This window comes from Coturnix japonica, chromosome 1 (genome assembly GCF_001577835.2).
Source record: "Coturnix japonica isolate 7356 chromosome 1, Coturnix japonica 2.1, whole genome shotgun sequence".
Lineage (NCBI taxonomy): Eukaryota > Metazoa > Chordata > Aves > Galliformes > Phasianidae > Coturnix > Coturnix japonica.
Genome location: NC_029516.1, coordinates 9319613 through 9339517, shown reverse-complemented (window position 1 = coordinate 9339517; position 19905 = coordinate 9319613). Strand labels below are relative to the sequence as shown.

Genomic DNA, 19905 nt, shown 5'->3' with positions numbered 1-19905 from the left:
AGGTTGTATTATCTCAAGAGAAGGTGACGATAACTTGCCTTCTCTCAAGACATTAAGATTTTTAATATTTAAAACCAGATAAGAAAATTCAAATCGCTTGATGTAATAGTTTAGTAGAACTAGACATTGAAATCCCATACATTTTCTCTAAAATTTGAGAGCGGAGTTTCAGTTTCTCACAACCTTGTTACACACATATGAACGATCACAAAATACATGAAAACAGTTACTCAATTACATTTTCTATCTGCTTCTGTCTCACCTGGAATAGTTCTTTGTGAGAATACAGAATAAAATAGGACTTCTTCTGAGTAAATTATTTATGTTTCTCATTTAGATTCCCATATCCTATAATCATAATTATATTACATTTCAAAAAGTGAATGCTGTCAGGATATTTTTCTTCCTACACATTCCCTGATCAGCAACTCAAAGCAGCGTATGAACAAACCAGGTGTCTTGAGAATTAGAATTAAAAATACTATCTGGCTCTTCAGAAAATCTGTAAAGATTTTTCTAAGTTTCAGATTTTCCTCCTTCTGCAAAATATTTAAATGTTTACTTAGTATTTGATTAATCTTTTCATTCCATTAATGCTCTGAGATTATAGACAATGAAAGAAAAAAAAAATACTTACATCATTCTGATCATCTTTTGCATTGTAATAGATTATATCATTATTCTGTAAAAGAAGAAAAGGACATTTGTTAAATTAGGGCATAAATTTCACTAGCAGCAATCTGTACTAAAATATAGAGGTAAACCTGCAACTCTTTATGCATTCTCTTTGAAATATTACAGAGTAACATGTTGCACGTAACCTTTCCCATTCCCATATTCAACTTAATTCATTTGATAATTTATCTTTGGGAAATTTTGTAAGATGTGCTAAGAGCTAGAAAAGTACACATTGTGTGGGATGAAATCCAGAGCTTATAGAGGACCTCTGTAAACTCCTCAATCAAGCTGTATGAAGATTTTTCAGGTAATTAGGTGATTCATGCATAAGAAAATCCAGCAGACAAAAGCATGATAAGTATTTGCTGCACATATTTATTGGTTTAAACCACAGAGCAAAAACAAAAAAATTAGAAAGCACATTACAAGAAACTCTAACTGCTCTAGTGTACAATGGAGCATGGGAGCCCTACAGAAACATGGTACCACATAATTCATACAAAGCAATGAAGGAGAATATCACTCATTACCAAATTATTACCAAATCAGCCAGGAAATCAATTCAGTAAAATATCTATAGTGGTTTGAAACTTTTGGAGTTGTCTGTGGAACATATATATATATTTTTTTTTTTGAAAAGTTTCTGAACCATAGCTTTCCAATAAATTTAAGTTCTCTATTGTACCTTATAGTTTTTCTTACAGTTTTTAGAATGAAATAACAGTTATATGCAACTGTTATGAACAGTACATATATACATATATACATATAGATGTACTTTTTTTTTTTTTTAAGTCCTAGTAATCCTGAACAAAAAAAGCATTAGCCAACCTTTGTCACATCCAATATCTTGTATAAAATAAGCAGCTGAATGTATTCTCTGAAAATAATCTTATTTCTTTTGATGGTAAGCAATACCTTTGGACCACATGAATCTAACAAAAACCTCACCCCAAAGTTCCCTTTTCTTTTATGAACACAAACAGGAAAGAATGATTTCAGTAATCATTTTTCATGTAGGCAAGACAAAGAAAATTATTACTTGCTTTTAAAAAGTACCTTGACATGCTACAAGTTAATGCACTTCACCTGTGTAAATGATCTCTTTCCTTCATAAATAATGATACTGTTCATTCTCATTTGTGACCTTTTTGAGATGTGCACATGAAGTATGTCATAGATGAGCTAAATGTCAATATGAAGTAAATGTTGCTAACATAGCCTCATCCTCTTTGCCTCAAAATGCACTTTTCCAGGTTTACGTCAAAACACTGTTCTACTCTCAGCTCAGTATGTTTCACATTGGTGTCTAGGTGCTTAAGACAGAGAACATAGTATGATGCAGATAAAGGATGAAACTCCTTTCATAATTTGGCATGACCTGTAGCCATCATTATTAAAGGCAAGCATTAATTGTTTATTCATTTATTACTTGATTATTAATAACAAAATCGCAGAATCATAGACAATTCTACATTGAAAAGAACACATGAAGGTCAAGTACTATGTCTGACTCCACAGAGAACCACTTAAAATTCAAACTCTATTCTGAAAGCACTTTCAAAAGGCTTCTTCAACTCCAGCAGGCTTGGGGCCACGTCTACTGCCCAGGTGAGCCTGCTTCAGGGACCCTCTTTGTAAAAAAAAAACAAAAACTTTTTCCTAGTATTCAACCAGAACCTCTGAACCTGACCATGAAAAACTTGTAGAAGCCTTGAAGTACGTTGCAAGAGGTAGAAGATTCAACTTTCTTTGAACACGTTTTATTTTATATCTGGTTGTGTACAGAAACAACTGTAAATTGATCTGTTTATAAAGCTCTCTGATTTATTGGCAGGCAACATTTAAAACCACTCAAGACCCTGTCCTGAGTGTTGGAAATGTTAGGGCAAGTGCTTTGAACAGGTTCCATTAAACAAAAATTTGTTTCAGTGTTTCAGTTCAGAATACAAGGAAAGAGGCATACATCTCCCACCCTGCCTCCCTATGGCATTACAGCAGTTCTGTAATTCTTTCTAAGTTTTTCTTCAGGAAAAACATGACCAGAAAAAAATAATAAAAAAAAAGTAATACAGACATATTTATCTAGGTAATTAATATATATTAATGATTTCATTTTAAAAATGATTCCTTATTGTCATGGTAATTTTTTCCCCATTCTTTTATATAGTTACTTGTTTAATTTGACAAAAGGTAGCACAACATTCCTATCTACTTCTACTGGACTAAATAAAATACTTCTACCTATTAAAATTTTATGCTTTAGATACAGACATTTTTACTGGTTAATTAAATTAACACCCCCAACATGAATTAGATACTTTGTTACACTATACTTGTCTGGTAGTTCATTTTCCTGCCTGCAGACATTACTTACACGATGCATAAACTAAAACTGACATTGGTCACATCTCACTGCTTTTAATATAGAAAATGAGGTACATAGTGCTGCTACACAACATTGAGCACTGTACAGTTCACAGATTAGATTCATGGATCAGTTGAATCTTTAGTGGAAATTTTTTCATAATTTAACCACTTCTAGATGTGGCAAGTTCAAATTGTTTTGTTGCTGGTTGCCAAGGAAGTAGTTATTTATTTATTAACTCACTGGCACAAAGAATTGTAATGACATGCTCTTATAGACTTCTGCACCACTAACCCATCAGGTAATACTGCACAGTTTTTCAGCAAGCTTAAGATGAAGAACGGGAAGAAGGTAAATAAATAAAATTTATTTTTATTTATATATATATATTATTTATATTTTTATTATTTATTTTTATTATTTTATTATATATATATATATAATATATATGTATATATGTATATACATATATATATGTATATATATGTATATATTTATTATATTATATATATTATATATATATATANATATATATATATATATATATATATATATATATATATATATATATATATATATAAAATAAATAAAATACCACTGATTTTATTTTTTTTTCATTTTTGTATAAGGTTTTCATTACTGTTTGTAGTTTGAAAAAGTGAAGAGTAGTTTTTGCAGTCATAATTTCCCTTCCAGAGAGAACAGTTTCAGTATTTAACAGCGATATGAAAGGAAAAAAAGATGTACAGACCAGCTTATTAGTATTTCTTAAGTGACTCTGCATTCTTCTAGCTTCATAACCTTTCTCCATCCACAATTCCACTGATATTATTTACAAATGTTAGACTGTGTCACTGTCTTTACTATGTTTTCCATCTAGGGGTGCTAGCTGACAGCCAGCTGAACATGAGCCAGAAGTGTGCCTGGTGGCCAAGAAGTCCAATGTGATCCTGGCTTTTATTAGAAACAGGGCTACCAGCAAGAGCAAAGAAGTGATCATCTCTCTGAACTCACTTCTGGTGAGGCCACACGTTGAGTAGTGTGTTCAGTTATGGGCCCCTCATTACAAGACCCTGAGGTACAGGATCATGTCCAAAGTAGGGAAGCAAAGCTGTGAGGATTCTGGAGCATAAGTCTTATGAGGAGCAGCTGAGGAAACTGAGAATTTTTAGTCCAAAGAGGCTTGTGACAAGGTGGGGTGCTGTTCTCTTCTCCCAGGTAACTAGAGACAGTATGTGAGGTAATGGCCTTAAGTTGTAGGAGATTTAGCTTGAGTACTGTGAAAGTTTATTCTCTGAAAGTCTGTTCAAGCATCAGAACAGGTTGCCAGGGAAGCAGTAGTCACCATCACTGAAGGTGTGCAAGAAACATGGAGATGTGACACTGAGGGACATGGGTTAGTGGGCATAGTAAGGATAAGTTGATGGTTGGTCTAGATGATTCTAGGGGTCTTTTCTAATTTCATTGACTCAATAATTCTATTCTATAAAACTATATCTGATCCTTGCAAATACTTCAGTGTGTAGTGATAACATGCAAAGTTATAGGCCTAACTCAGTTCCACATAGTACCAAAGGTGAAAGTTCCTTTTCACCCCTACCATTCATGACTCACGTAGATAACCCTGCACCATAAAATTAGTGTTAGAATTCCAAATTTTAATGAAACACAGAGCAAAAGCTCTTTTCCTGTTCTTTAACCTGATATTATAATGATACCTACAAGGATTCTTTTGTTCTGCTGGTAAAAGTAAGAAACCAAGAATAAAACAAACCTAGTAACAAATACATTTCTGATTTCCTTCTGGTTGATGTTATACATTATATTGGCTTGTTTGGGATGCATAAATGCAGGTACTGTTTAAAGCTGGAAACCATCCGGTAAATGCACATGGCAAAGTAAATGTCCATATCTTTATGGATCCTCGTGTAGTTAGGGTTCAGGAATAAACATAATTATTTCTAGATTGTACATTTGTTTTCAACTTTTCTACTTCGCACAGAATGATATGCAGTCTTTTTACTTCTGACTACACAGCTTAAAATATATTCTTAGAACTACAGAATCAAATTTGGAGAACACTTTAAAATCACATATTAGTCCAAAAGACTTAGAAGAGACACAGATCAGAAGGGAAAGAACTAGTAGTCTTATTGCTGAGTGCACAGTAATAAATACACTGATAACATTCTTATATTTTCTCATTCATAGACATACCAAGCAGCTGAATACTCGGAGGATTAAATTAGTGTAAATGTTTACAAATGTTAAAAAATATTCCCTCAAGTGCTTGTAAAGCCACCTGCTTCAATTTGAACACTGTCTTGCATCTCTTTCCACAAAGCTGTTCAAAAACAAAAAAAGATCACTCTAATACCTTTAGAATAATTAAAATTTAAATCCATTCCAATAAATCCTATGACAAATAATCACCGAGTTTTAGTTTAATCCTTTTCACAGTCTGATATCCAGTTTAAGGCACAATTAGACTCTTAAGAAAAGAAAGCTAATACAAAAATATTTCTGCTTCTGCAAGGAATAACATTAGGGAATAAAAATCTACAAATGGAAAAATGAATTATTACAATCTGTTTTATTACAGCTTTGTAATTCTTTGTAAGTGAAATGGCACACGTGAAATAAGGAGATTACTATTACACATATACATTTTTCTTCAGTATCTACGAGCTGGAATATTGACTTACCTCTTCTACTTAGAGAGAATATGGAGCTGAACAAAATAGTAAGTAAACACAACTTACTATGTCTAAACAATGGATCTAAGAAATGTATCAGGAAAGCATATGTAATTTAGAACAAGATCTTAAAATAAATAAATAAATAAATAAATAATTGAAAAATGTGAAGTTTAGCAGCAAGCCATTTTTAAAATATTTCCCCATATCACTCTTCATATGGACATATGAGCCACAGAAATTTCACTTGCCTTAAGAACTAGCTTCTCTCAATAATAAAATTAACACTCTAATTACAGTTTTTAGTCAAGATCTGCATTAAAATTTATGATAAGCCTACTCTGCAAATGGCTTAAGATTCTATTGCGACTACTAATTTGAATAAGAAGTTTATGGCAAAGATTACAAGAAGGATTACACAAAGAAAGACTAAAAGTGCTGCATGCTGTCATTAAATATACTTTGTTTTTAAAGGCAATAAAGAACAATTTTATTCAACACTCACGGTATATTCCTCCACTGAGATTACCAGTTCATGAATCCTTAGATGTATAATCGGTTTCCATGGGACGGATGCATAGTGCCTGTTCACATGCCAACTAATATTATAATCAAATTGAGTAATTTATTAATAATCTGCATGCTGGACTAAGTGTGACTAAAGCATACACTCTGGATACAAAGGAATCATTAACCAGGACTAAAACCCCACTTATATAAAACAACAACAACAACAACAAAACAATGTAAACATTATTTTCAATTTTGATTTTTTTTTTTCCTGAATTAGAAGATACAACATAGAAAAGCCAATATCTTCTTTGTCGTTTTAACTGATGCTATATTTTTGAAGGACATTAAATGCAAACAATCCAGTTAAGCTTCAAAGAACTTCTATTTTGAAGATAAAAAAAACTTGTACAGTGAACATAAATTCAGATAATTATGTCAAGTACAATAATACAGAATAAATTTAAAAAACAAAATCTATTTCATTTGCTTTCCTACAAATGCTGGACAGAGAAAGAGAGATGTTACTTTGCCAAATCATGGTATTTTTGTGGCATATGGTAGGCAAAATATAAACATACTTGTAAGTGTAAATACTTGTTAAAAATGGAAGATCACGTTGCTACACTTTTTGAACCTACTGGTCACAGGAGCATCCTGACCTTGCTAGGATCGTGAACTGAGTAGCTGAGTATGTCAAGAACCACAGCAAACAGACTGTGTGTGGTGAGACACAATAAACCTCAGTACAAGTTATGCATCAGTGAATGACATGAAATTATGTGAAATACCGGTAAATCATGATAACAGATTGATTTAACTGGCAGCCTGTGACAATGTCAGCCTATAAAAAAACAGCAATACAGGCCATACAGAAACACTGCCAAGCAGTGACATACCTAGAAATCCAAGCATCAAAGTGGAACCCGTCCCCATCAGAGCTGAATCACTGCCCAGTATCCTGCTGGTATCTCCAGCTGGGCTGTGCCAACCCACCTGCACTGTGGCCAGGGTATGTATCAGCTAACTCTATGCATGGAGCACAGGTGTGAAATGACTGCTCTGCCTAACCCTACCCTTCACTTGATCCACTTCAGAACATGAGCTTCAAAGCAGCACACTGTCTTTTCTCACTGCTCCTTTTCTCACCATGACAATATCCAATTATAAACTAATTTTATACATGCTTGATTTTTTGAGGGCAAATGGTAATCAGTAAAGCTGAGTAAGAAGTCACACATTTACGCATAGACTCATATATGCATAGTCATGCACACTAGATTGCAGGAACAGCCTTGGTAACTGAAAGACTTCTGTTTTCATATCTCTAGAATGGATTATATAAAGGGCTACAGAATTTAAACTGAGAAGTAAAACAGAGCAAGAGGCTTTGCATAAGGAAAGCCTGTTGTTTTTCTAGCAGTACACAATCTATTTGTGTTGTTTTGTTTTTCTCTTATATGAAAAGAAACAATTAATTTTAGAAAAAAACTACACATGATTTGCTTACTTTCACCACTGTGTAATCAACAGTGAAACTGCTAGCCAGGAGGACCACATGTAATGTAATTTAAAATCCTTGGGATGAGCAGTTATTTTCAACTCTAAAAGGAAGTATGCTGCAGAACAGCTCTGTATGACAAAATAGCACTACAGATATTAATAAAGCTTCAGTTCTTCACACTGAGAATTCAAAGAACCAGTGGCAAGATTCCCTGATGCAAGCCTTATCAGTGTTAAGCAGGGTGGCAAGATAAGAGGCTCTTGCTCTTTAATCGTTCTCAGTATTTAAGAATATATTATTTTCTAATCATGTAGCCACTTGAACACAATGTTGAAACAGCTTGAAATTCCTTCAGAAAATATTTAAAATAGTTTTTGCATATGTTTTTCTTATCTTTGAAATAAAAGTATGATATAGAGGCAGTATAGCAAATGCCATCAAATTTTCACAGTGTTATCTGAAGATTACATTATGTTCTGAGGAATTTTTCAAATAATTGTACGTATTTCAATCTGAACTTAGATTCAGTGAATTCAATAGAAAACCCTCTGTAAAAGGTCCTGTACAGAAACATTTTTCATGCTAGGAATGTAAAGTTAATAATAACAGTACGGTACTCACAATGCATTCAAATTTCAATATCCCTCTGACCCACCCTGGTAAGTAACAATAGGTCATAATTCATAACAGTGATTTCCCCTTCCCATTATACCATTCAAATTGTTCTCAGTGTTCTTACAATCTCCCCAAAGAGTAATAAAAAATAGTAGAATTTTATGTTCATGCATGTATCACAAATGAAGAGAACACAAAAGAAAAGGATGCTGTTCTGCAGTTGCTGAGTTTGAAACAGCTATTAAATTTACATGAAATGATTCTATTAACTACCTTGTATTTTCCTTTTAGTCAAGTGTAAGATGGCCATACATGGATATATATAAAATTTTTGGCAAATACATAATTCCAAAAGATTCAAATAGCTGCTAATCTTCTCATCATAATAACCTCCCCAAAGTACTAGCACCTGACAATGACTTCTTTTTATAAGACAAAATTCAATTGATTACAAAGAAGTTTTCCAGGTGGGAAAATGAAATAAATTCATTAGCACCTCATTAACCTCTGTATCAAACTATCCTATCAGTTTAATTAAAGCAGCAAAGTATGTTTGTTTTAATTTATTTAGCATTAATTTATTTAGTTGGTGAAATAACATAATAAGTAACATAATTTGTCAAAACTGATTGTAAATTTTATACACATTGTAAAGACTGTGAGCAGCACAGTACAGGAGCAGCCTAGTTATATAATTTTTTTTTACTGAGAAAGTGGTCAGTTACTAGAAAAAGCTGCTCAGAGAAGCTGTGGATGCTCCTTCAAGGCCAGGCTGGATGGGGCTTTGGGCAATTCAATCTAGTATTTGGTCTTGTGACTGGAAACCTTATGCCTTTGGAACTTGATGATGCTTATCCCTCCCAATCCAAGTCATTCTATGATTCTACAATTTATATGCATATTTTGCTCTATCAGACCTAATATAGCAAATATTTGAGTTCTCCAACAAATACAAATACACCCAAAACAGTATAGGAAATTGTATACTTTAAATAAATGTGCATACATACATGTGTTTGCATTATATATATTTGTCACGGGAAAATCCACCTACGCCCATGACAAAACCATGACAATACTATACTTAAAATATCTATCTGTCTGTCTGTCTGTCTATCTATCTATCTATGCTATATATAATACTAATATATATTTTTAAACACACACTGAGCACAGTCAAAGGCAGTGAGCTTAAATTTGTGACACTGCTATCATGTTTTCACCAATCAGAGATAATCAAATTGATTAAGAATGGTGCAATAAACATTACTAAATATATAGAACATGAACAAAAATTTAATCATGTCATCAAAGCCTTAAGTCACATGATAGAACAGTGGAATAAAAAAGGCTGGTATCTTGGTTTTCCATATTGTTGATGGAAACCTTATCCAAAACCACCTGCACACCAAGGAGAACACTAACCAGAGTGATTAGATTGCCTTTCTGGAGTTTCATCACCTCAAAATTCAATGCTGAGAACAAAAGTTAAATGCTTGTGTTTATTTTTTAAATTATATTTCTCCCACTTTTTGAATGTAGACTCATATTCATTTAGCCCATGCTAAAAAAAAAAAAAAAAGAAAAGAAAATTTAAAAAAAAACATATTATTTCAGCATATGCTCAGTTCCAAAAAAATCAATTAATTTGAAATTGCTGCTTGATCCCATGCAGTTTATTTTAATAGGTTACTGAATATGTAGCAATCTGTATTTCATATATACAGTGAAAATAAAATATAAGAATATTTTCCCTACTAAAATTAAACCACACTAAATCAAATCGACATTATCAAAACAGTATTGATTTCAACCTCCTGCAAAATCTTTAAGTTTTAACACACATTTAGAGGTTTAATTCAGATAAATGTGATAGTCTATGCACTTTCAATTTCTATATATTTATTTATGTCCACATCTTTTTCAAAAATGCACTGAAGTGGAGGTTGGACACATTGCGTAACACTTTTTAACTTTTACATGCATGCTTATGCCTTGAGAATATATCTCATAGCTGATATGTTCCGCAATAAATAAATAAATTCCTGTGCTATTTAAATTTCATCTATTTATCTTATCCCAAAGTAATCATATCTGGCAAGGAATGTATTACAGAAAGTCATTGGAATTATATTTGAACAAAAGAAATCCAGTTAACATTTATGTCTTAGAAGAATCTCATTCCAATAGGGAAAATGAATAAGTAAACAAACAGATAAATAAAAAAATAAAAAAAAATAATAAAGCAGCTGCATCAATAGCAGTAGCTGAGGGGCTTAGATATATCTTTCCTTCTTATTATTTTTCTTTTTCTCTTTTTTCTTTTTCTTTTTTTTTTTTTATATATATATATATATATATTAAAAACCCTAAAAGAAAAAGATACAATAAAGTTGCACTTCTGCTGGGAAAATAAACACAGTATTTTTGGCTTAGTATGAATTACTTTGTGATACGGGAGAAACAAATTTTCATATATAAATTATGATAGTCTGATGCAAACTTTGGACCACATCTTTCATAGCTGGCACTGACCTGTCAAATTAATTATCTTCTTTGCATAAAACTTTAGAAATAAATTTATTTCCTTCCTTGTCTGCAGCATGTATTTGCTTTATTCTTCCAATAACTGCAAATAATAACTGTAAATCTTAAAAAAAAAAAAAAAAAAAAAAAAAAAAGCCATAGAGATTTAAAATATAAAAAACTATGTTATATTGCATTTAAACCACAGCAATTGCTATTCCTTATCCTAGACAACCTGTCTGAAGACTAGGAAAAAAAAGCACAATTATATCTGTCCATTTTATTCAAAATGTGAAAAGTTCATTTTCAAAAGATAATTAAGTTGAATGCTTTTCATACTATGCCATCTTTTCACACTTATTTGGTTCACAGACATAATAAATGTGTCTGCTGTATTGACTTTTAATTATATTAAGAGTTCTTACTAACATAAATAATACCCTGCTCATTAAGATTTTACTGTAAATGATTTTACTAGATCTGAGATGTCTTGGAAGGAAAACAACTACAGCCAGTAGTTACCAGGCTTAAGAAATATCCCGTGCTCACCTAATTAATAAAGACAGGAGTTGTAATTTAATTATTCAGCTCTGACATCTATTTTGTGCATGTCTCGCACTCAATCACTGTAATAAAGCAAAGTTCTGTGAGTACACCGTAATTCAGAAGCAGTTCAGTAGCATGAGACAAATCAGGTGCTGTAAAACGTCATTCATATTCCTATTTAACGTAAAATGATGAGTAATTTTCTAGTTAATCATTACAAGCAAAAGGACCATATCACTAATAATTAAAACATAATTTCCTTTCTTCCTAATTATTGGACACATTACACTGGTGTGCTGCATTTCATGCAGAACATCTCTATCATTTAAGAGCTGTATCAATGCCTTGCAATTAGATTTTTCTTTTTGCATATAATAACTGAACTGAGTTAAAAGTTATTTGTGTTTTCCTATATAGACCATGACAGGGCTTTTTGCTTGTCGTCCATTTGCTACTTCTGTCACAAACTGCAAAGATATATGGAGGCAACCAGCTATTTAAGTGTATTCATTTCTATCAAAAATGCAGCCATACCCTGAGAGCCAGACTAGAAACAGACACAGAAGCCAACATTAGACTGCAAAATGTAATTAAAGCCCACTTTGACTAAAACAAAACCTTGGAAAACAAGACTGGCAGCTGTTGGCTGCAAATAGGATGGAGAGAACACCATTCTCTCATCTGAATAATGTGTTCTCCCTTAGAAACAGTTTTCAGCCAAAGGCTGCACATATGTTTCAGGCAGCACATGCAACAACCCTGATCTCCAGTGACCATTCCTGAATTAATGTTCCAGTTTTCTCCATTTCTTCTAACTCTCCAAAACCTGCTCAGGGACAGTAGTTAGGATAGTCTGTGCTTTTAACAACTCACAGGAGAAGTTCTAAATTTGTACACCTTCCAGTAAATTTCTAGAAGATTTTTAAAACAGAAAACTATTTTTCTGGGCCAAGAAATATTAAATTTCAGACCATTTTAGCATTTCTATCTGAATCTGTGGTTAACAGATTAGCTTGGGCCTCTAAGTTTTCTATAATTCATTTTAAAATTCTTTTACCGACAACCCTTATTAGAATATTATTTCTTTTCAAAATCAGGGTGGATAGATAACCAAACAGAGTGAGATGTGTGGATTTCCATGCCATGACAAAAACAAACAAACAAGACCAGACACTATTACAGTATGAAAGTAGGGTGAGTATTTGATGAAAAAGACAAGAAAACAGAAAGTTTTCTGCATACATAACAAAAAATGTAGAGAAGTTCTAGAATGAAGTGCTGGTAAAAGTAAATTGGGTAAAATTACACTTACTCATATAGATATAGAACTTTTGCTCAAAGCCTTCTTTTACTTTTTAGGTGGGGAAAAAAAAAAAATCACTCACAAAGCATAAAAAGTTTTAAGGGCAGAATACACCAGAGTTATGTGCAGGTTCAGAAAAATATCAATGGAGCCAAGCTCCTCAGTTTTACCATTCCCATGTGAAATTCTTAAGAAATGTAAAACTGAAGTTCCTCTCTTGAGAAGTGGTGAATCTCACAGGACTAAAAGGAAAGCCCTGCCTGTATTAATTAATCACCAGGGATTGTCTCTTCAGTTTTAAAAAGAAAGATTTCTCCTGGATAAGAACAGTCACATATTTTCATTTATTTTTGAAATTTCCAAGACAGTTAGAATACACAGTGGTTCGGTTCGAATATAATTTGGGCTAAAAAATGGGAAAATGAAAACAGTGTAACATCATTTTCCATGAAGACATAAATTAGAGGCTGCCATGGAGTTGGCCAAAAGCTGTCAAGACTTGCTAAATCCTCATGCTCTTTCAGTACAACCTATATTTGTTTGTGTATGCATTTATTATGCAGTCTTGATATGCTCATAGTTGACAGCAAAAATGAACTCGGGAAAAGTAAACAAATGCTTGACACAGACTACATTTCTGTCCAAATCTGGTGAAATTTTATTATTGTTTCATTGCATAATATAGAATACTGTTAATATTGCTCATTTTGAACAGTCTCTCTTCTTCTTGTTATGTGTAGCTCTTGTTTTGTGGCAAGCCCTCAGAAACATCTGTCATTACTTATACTCATCATCATTATTTTCAGGATGTAAAAGAGCCAGAATTTCACCTTTTGTTTAAACTCTATGAAGAATCAGAAGTACACTATGCACAGAGGACAGAAGAATAAGAATTGCCAAATCCCTTGAGCAAAATGTAGCTCTTAATAATAAAAGGATTATCTGCTGCTTTCAGAGTATTTTTAAATCAATTCAGAAAGAAGCTAATATTAATATTTCCACTGTATTTGAACTACAAAATACTACAGATTTTTTTTTTTTTTTTTTTTTTAATTCTTTTTATGACTACTGCACAAGCCATTGTTCTTGGAATATTAATCTTGGTATGGTTTAGATATATAATGCCTGGAACATGCCGTTTCCAAATGTCTAAATACCTCAGCTTCCCAAGTACTGTTTTCTCTTTTTAAACATGAGGTTTGACAGGAATGAATTCTCATCTAGTATCTTAAAAGAACAAGGTAGGCTGTCAAGGTCTGCATGACCCCAGGGATTTTTCATTTGAAAAACAGAAGTTCATACAGTAAATAAGAATGTAAATATATCAAATATTAAAAATAAATAAGTAAAAAAATAAATAAAAATCCAAAGCATCTCAGAATTAAAAAAAAAAAAAAAAGAAAGAAAGAAAGGAAGAAAGAAAAAAAAACGTTCTATTTCTAGCATGAAATAATATGCTGCCATGGCTTTATGATTTTTGTTATCAGTATTCCACATCATGACATCATGTAGTGCACTGGGAGTGTAATGCTCCAGTTCCATGGACTGTTGATAGTTCCGTGTACACCTGCGTCAGAAGAGAAAAACAACTACATATCCCAGAGGATTGCTCACTGTTCTGTTTACTGTTCAGTATCTGAAAGATGCTTACAGCAAGAGCAGGGTTCTCACTGGTGACACATGACAGGATGAGGGGAAATCACCAGGGTAATTTTAATTTGGATATTAGGAAAAACTTCCTTATTGAAAGGGTTGTTAAGCACTGGAATAGGCTCCCTAGGGAGGTGTTTGAGTCACCATCCCTGGATGTGTTTAAAAACTGTTTGGATGTGGTGCTCGGGGACATGATTTAACTGAGGGGTGTTAGTTAGGGTAGTATGGTTAGGTCATGGTTGGATTCAATGATCTTTAAGGTCTTTTCTAACCTGAGTGATTCAGTGAGCCTAGGATTCTATGATTCTATGATTCAGAGGGAAAGATAAAACTGTTTGCATGACACCAGATACCCCTCTTTTCCCTCATTCTGCTCATCTTTGCAGTGAGTGCTCCCCAGCCATCTCACCTTCATCATAAGAATAAGGCCTTCGGTTTCTGGACATTCATTTTATTTGATTTATTAGCATCAATTCCAATTATATTGTATTATATTGTGCTTTCTTGCATTCTGATATTATAGTTAGTACCTTAGTTTTCCTCCTCAAATCACTGTCACTGCTTTGTTTTTAGGCCCATCTACCGGCCCTTTCCCCTTTCTTGGGACATGGATCCGTGGGTCCCCCTACCATATTAGTCCCAGTACTTGGCCAAACCAGCCCAGAAACAGTCCTAACCCAATAAATTTATATTTTCGGTTGCTATCTCTTTTGACATTAAACCCTCCAAAATAATTTGAGTATAATTTTCTTCAAGCAAATTAGTAAATCAGAAGGAATAATTGCTGTTTTCCTATTCTGAATTTCATTCCTTCTCTGAAGCAAGAATCTAAACTTCCTCTATCTTCTGTATTTTTAAATCACTTAGAAGTCAGCCTCCATAATAAAAAATCAAATTTGAATGTTAGCATTTTGCTTTGCTAATTAACTCTTTGTGCATGTTCCTTTATACCACTTATATATATATATATTTCACTCCTTATAATAATTATAATAAAATATTTTATCCTTCAATTAGTAATTAAAAATCAGCAGAGTTAAATAGGGTAATACTTGTTTTCCACCAAATTCAGCATATAAAAGGGTCAGAATAACATGAATGAAACTAGTTAGAGTATAGCTATACTGGCAAGAATAAATCAGGTAGAAATACACTGATATTCATAAAGTGAAAATACTTGGCGAAGAAAAAAAGAAAAAAGAAAGAAAGAGAAAACATACTTGTAAACAAATTCTAATAACTCTATTTTACCAATTCACCGAGGATAGTAAAGAAAGGCTAGAATAATTTACCACAAATTGAAAACTGCTTCTGAATTTGAAGGTGAAATGTAAAATTAAAAAATAACTACCTTCATCTATATTAAAAATTCAATGAAAGCTCTTAGAAAATATGTAGAACAGCATCCTGCAGAAAGCTTTTCTTAACATAATGTACCTCTCTATTGTAAATCAAAGAGCCTGAAGGTTGCTAATAAGCTGAGAATAATAGTATATCCTACTTCTAGACTGTTCAGAAAGCACATTAAAAATAAATAAATAAATAAATAAATAAATAAAATCATTCAGAACAAAGGTATTAATGCAGATGTGTGGTTTCTTAATAAGAAATCACACATTTTTTGTTTTCTCCAGCACTTTTCTGCTACCTTCCTTCTGCTTTTTTTTTTTTTAAATCAGTTTCTCAGTAAACAAGTAAAAAGCACTTTAGATGCCTTTTGAAATACATGATTTTTTAATTTTTTTTTTAATTTCTTTTTTTCAGACAAAATAGAATGCTTGAAAAATTCGACAATGATTGAACGTGTTTCATCTCACCATTCTAAGAGCTTTTTTGTCTGGTCCTCTACCACTGAAGTAACCTGCTGCCCAGATGAGATCCTTGCATTAATTTGTATTTCAAAGTTACAACTCTACACTGAACATGAAGTATAATAAATGATCATAAATGACCAGATGATACAGCTGAAAAGTTCTCTCTACTATAGCTGTACAACTAAGATCTCTACTAATATATACTCTTGATTCTGATTTCAAGGCTGCCATTAATTGGACTTACAACTCCTATGGCATAGGGGAAATAATAATAATTTTAAGAAAAAAAAAAAAAAAAGAAAAAAAAAAAGAATCAACGCTGAAGTGTTCAAATGCTAACCTATGTGCAGCAGCTTTTTTTTTTTTTTTTTTTTTTTTTTTTTTGGTGGTTTTGGGGTTTTTTGTTTGTTTGTTTCTTTGTTGCTGTTTTTCATTTTTTTTCTTTTGGACATATTTTTTATACTGAGTTTCTCTCTTCTAGATTTTGTAAGCATAATCACAGAACTGTAGGGTTTGGAAATGACCTTTGAAAGTCATGTAGATCAGCCCCACCACTAAAGGAGGTTCCCCACAGTAGGTCACACAGGAAAGTGTTAAGAATGATCTTGAATATCTCCAGAACAGGACTCTCCACAACCTCCACAAACCAGAGGGCATCAGTAAGGCTCTGTAAACAACATGAACATTTCAGGCAAGATGTTGGGAACAGAGAGAATATGGAATGCAAGACAATATCTACACTTGTCTTACAAGACCTATGACACAAGTCTCCAGGAACTCTTCAGGATGGGCATGCCCACACATCCACAGTGAAATTATATATTATGATAAGTCTCTTAGTAATTACAGCAGCCTTAGGAAAGAGAGTGCTTCAAATTCTATAAATTTTATATGATATCCAGTTTTGAGAAAGTGCTGGTGAAAAACTCCCCAAATGCTTGTTCCTGCAAAATTTGCTGTACATTTTATGGATCAAAAAGGTATGAGCAATAAGTATCAGATGAGCATCAGAACAATGCCTGAAATCATAGTTTTGATCGATCATTCATTCCTATTTCCCTCGGCAACTCAGTTTGCACATATATAGTTCTATCCTCTGAGTAGAAAGATGTCAGAGTGCAAACGATCCCTGACAGAAGAAAGGTGATTTCATTCCTTTCAGTGAGATATGGCACATTGTTTTTAAATTATGCACAAATCAAAGCTATGTCACATAAGTGAAGGTGGCACACAGCCCTTCAGAGAAGAACATATCAGCTTCTCTAAGATCCTTACCATCTGCCTGTCAATTTAAATCAGTCATTCTGCGTAGTTTTTTTCCAAGTCACTTGCTTTAGAAGTATGAGGCTTCATCCAGAATCAATCAAAATCAATGGAAGACTTATTTCACTGAATCTTGGATCAGAACACTGTGTCGAGATACAGACACCTTTGACACTGTGCTCATTTTCAGCACTGTTCAAACTTCCAGAGAATTATGAAGTACATTTTACCAGAAAATGTTCACACACTTGCTTTCTACCTGTGGAAAATGGTTCCACACAATCCAGATCTGCAACAAAATCTAAACAGCAACACACTGCACAAATGCTCTCTTCCCTGGACTAACAGGAGATACAAGCCATAAGGGAGCTGTATCCTCTCTCCACTGTTATGACCAAGAAACTGCACTGTATCTCTTCACCTTCTCTGTGTGCCTATCAAAAGAAAAAGTGTGTCTAATAAAATGCATTCCTAGAATGAAAAATACTAAAGCTGGAGAGTGGATGTTTTGTATTGTTTTGTTTTGTTTTGTTTTCTCCAGCTGAAGCTTTTAACATGAAAAAATTTCATGTTGTCGCCATGTCCACAGTAAGTTACAGCCAAACTGAAACGTGTGGCCTACTGCTGCTCTACTCCTACATGCCACCTCCTTGGTCACTGCAATGGATCAGCTCCTGTTATTGGAGATTTCACAGAATCACAGAATGACCCGGGTTGGAAGGGACCTCAAGGATCATGTAGTTCCAACCCCCCTGCCTAGCAGGGCCACCAAACATACACATTTACTAGATCAGGTTGCCCAGGGCCCCATCCAACCTGGTCTTGAACACCTCCAAGGTCGGGGCATCCACAGCCTCCCTGGGCAGCCTGTTTCAGGACCTAATCACTCTCCTAGTAAAGAACTTCCCCCTAACATCCAACCTAAATCTTCCCTCTTTCAATTTAAAACCATTTCCCCTAGTCCTGCTATTGTCAGCCCTTTTGAAGAGTTTACTCCCCTCCTGGGAGTAAGTTCCCTTCAGGTATTGAAAGGCTGCAATGAGGTCACCCCGCAACCTTCTCTTCTCTAGGCTGAACAAACCCAACTCCCTCAGACTTGTTTTCTCTCAGTTATCCTTTTTATCTTTCCTTTCTTTGCTGAGCAACTTTTCACCTCAGTTTTATGCAACAAATATTTATTAAAAAAAAAAAAAATAAAAAGAAGAAAATCATAATCCCAAAGTGTTTTCTTTACAACCTACTGTCTAACTTTAAAGGCCAGGTCTATACCTTATGATCTTAGCGATGCTGTCTCACGAATACCAGGAATAAGAAAATAATAATTAAAAAAGAATAATATAGAATTACGTTATTGTTTAAATGATAAGGCATGATGAAATATTTTTTTTCTTGTGGCATTTTAGTGAGATAAATAATTCCTGAAAGTCTGAACTTCAGTTTTTGTAAAAGTAAATGGATGCTAATAGACCATGCAAAGACTCTTCTTGTATTAAAATTACAAATGTCTAACGATATATAATAAAGTACTTATGTTTATACATGTGTTAGAAATTAATACTGTAGCTCAATTGGAAACAAAATTGCTTTAGTTAACCAACCATTGCAATGCAATCAAATACGATACCAAACGTAATTGTGTAAGACCATTTGGGGAATAACAGCAATTATTTCGCAGAGCATTCTCCCCCTCAACTTCTAATTCACTTGCATGCAGATTTTTTTCCATGCATCTCTACACCAGCAAAGTAATTCAACCATCATAAGTGTCAAAAACACCATCATTTCACTCTGCAACACACAAGAAAATTCAAACAGACAAGTCTGTTTCATTTACCAATACTGGATTGTAACTCTGATTTGTCACTGCATTAATCTAAAAATGTTTAAGCAGTTTTTTATTTCTCCAGTTGTGTGCACCGCTAGGGAATCGTGCGATGCTGATGGAGCAGGAAGCAAAGAATGGCATTTCTTTGTTTGCCCAAAGCTAAGTACTTCAGATTTGCCTTCACACACTCCATACTATTCTCTAAAGATTTAACACTCCTCTAATGTTAGTATTATTTTTGGGCTGTTTGAGAAAAATTGCAGTTCAGTATTCGATTTTTTAATTGACTACATGCTTAATCAGACAACAATCCATATAATCTAATATTAATTAAAACTGTTACTCCTCCTTTTACTCAGAAGATGTTCAGTATTCTTAATTAGTATTCATAATTAACATCCCTTTAAATCATTTCATACATTTTATAAGTCAATTAGTAATTACTAAAATTATTTTAGCATTAAATTATCAATGTAAAACACAAAAAACCCATGATCGTTGCTTCTGTCAGCCACCTAAAAAACAGTGGTATATGCTCTTAAATCATTTTAGACTTTAGTTGTTGGTTTTTGTTGTTGTTGTTGTTTTGTTTTTTTTGCTTGAC

General features: G+C 33.3%; 1 protein-coding gene across 11 annotated transcripts in view; it reads right to left on the bottom strand.

Annotated features, from left to right (window-relative positions):
* Positions 1-19905, bottom strand: part of CACNA2D1 (calcium voltage-gated channel auxiliary subunit alpha2delta 1) — a 325793-nt gene that overhangs the window by 126116 nt on the left and 179772 nt on the right. For all 11 annotated transcript variants that reach the window (XR_001558717.2, XR_001558733.2, XM_015879412.2 and 8 more), the window contains exon 5: positions 638-682. Coding sequence is in view for 9 of the 11 variants with exons in the window: in XM_015879412.2 (XP_015734898.1) it covers positions 638-682 (45 nt within the window). In the remaining 2 variants the exon portion in view is untranslated. The remainder of the gene's footprint in view (positions 1-637; positions 683-19905) is intronic.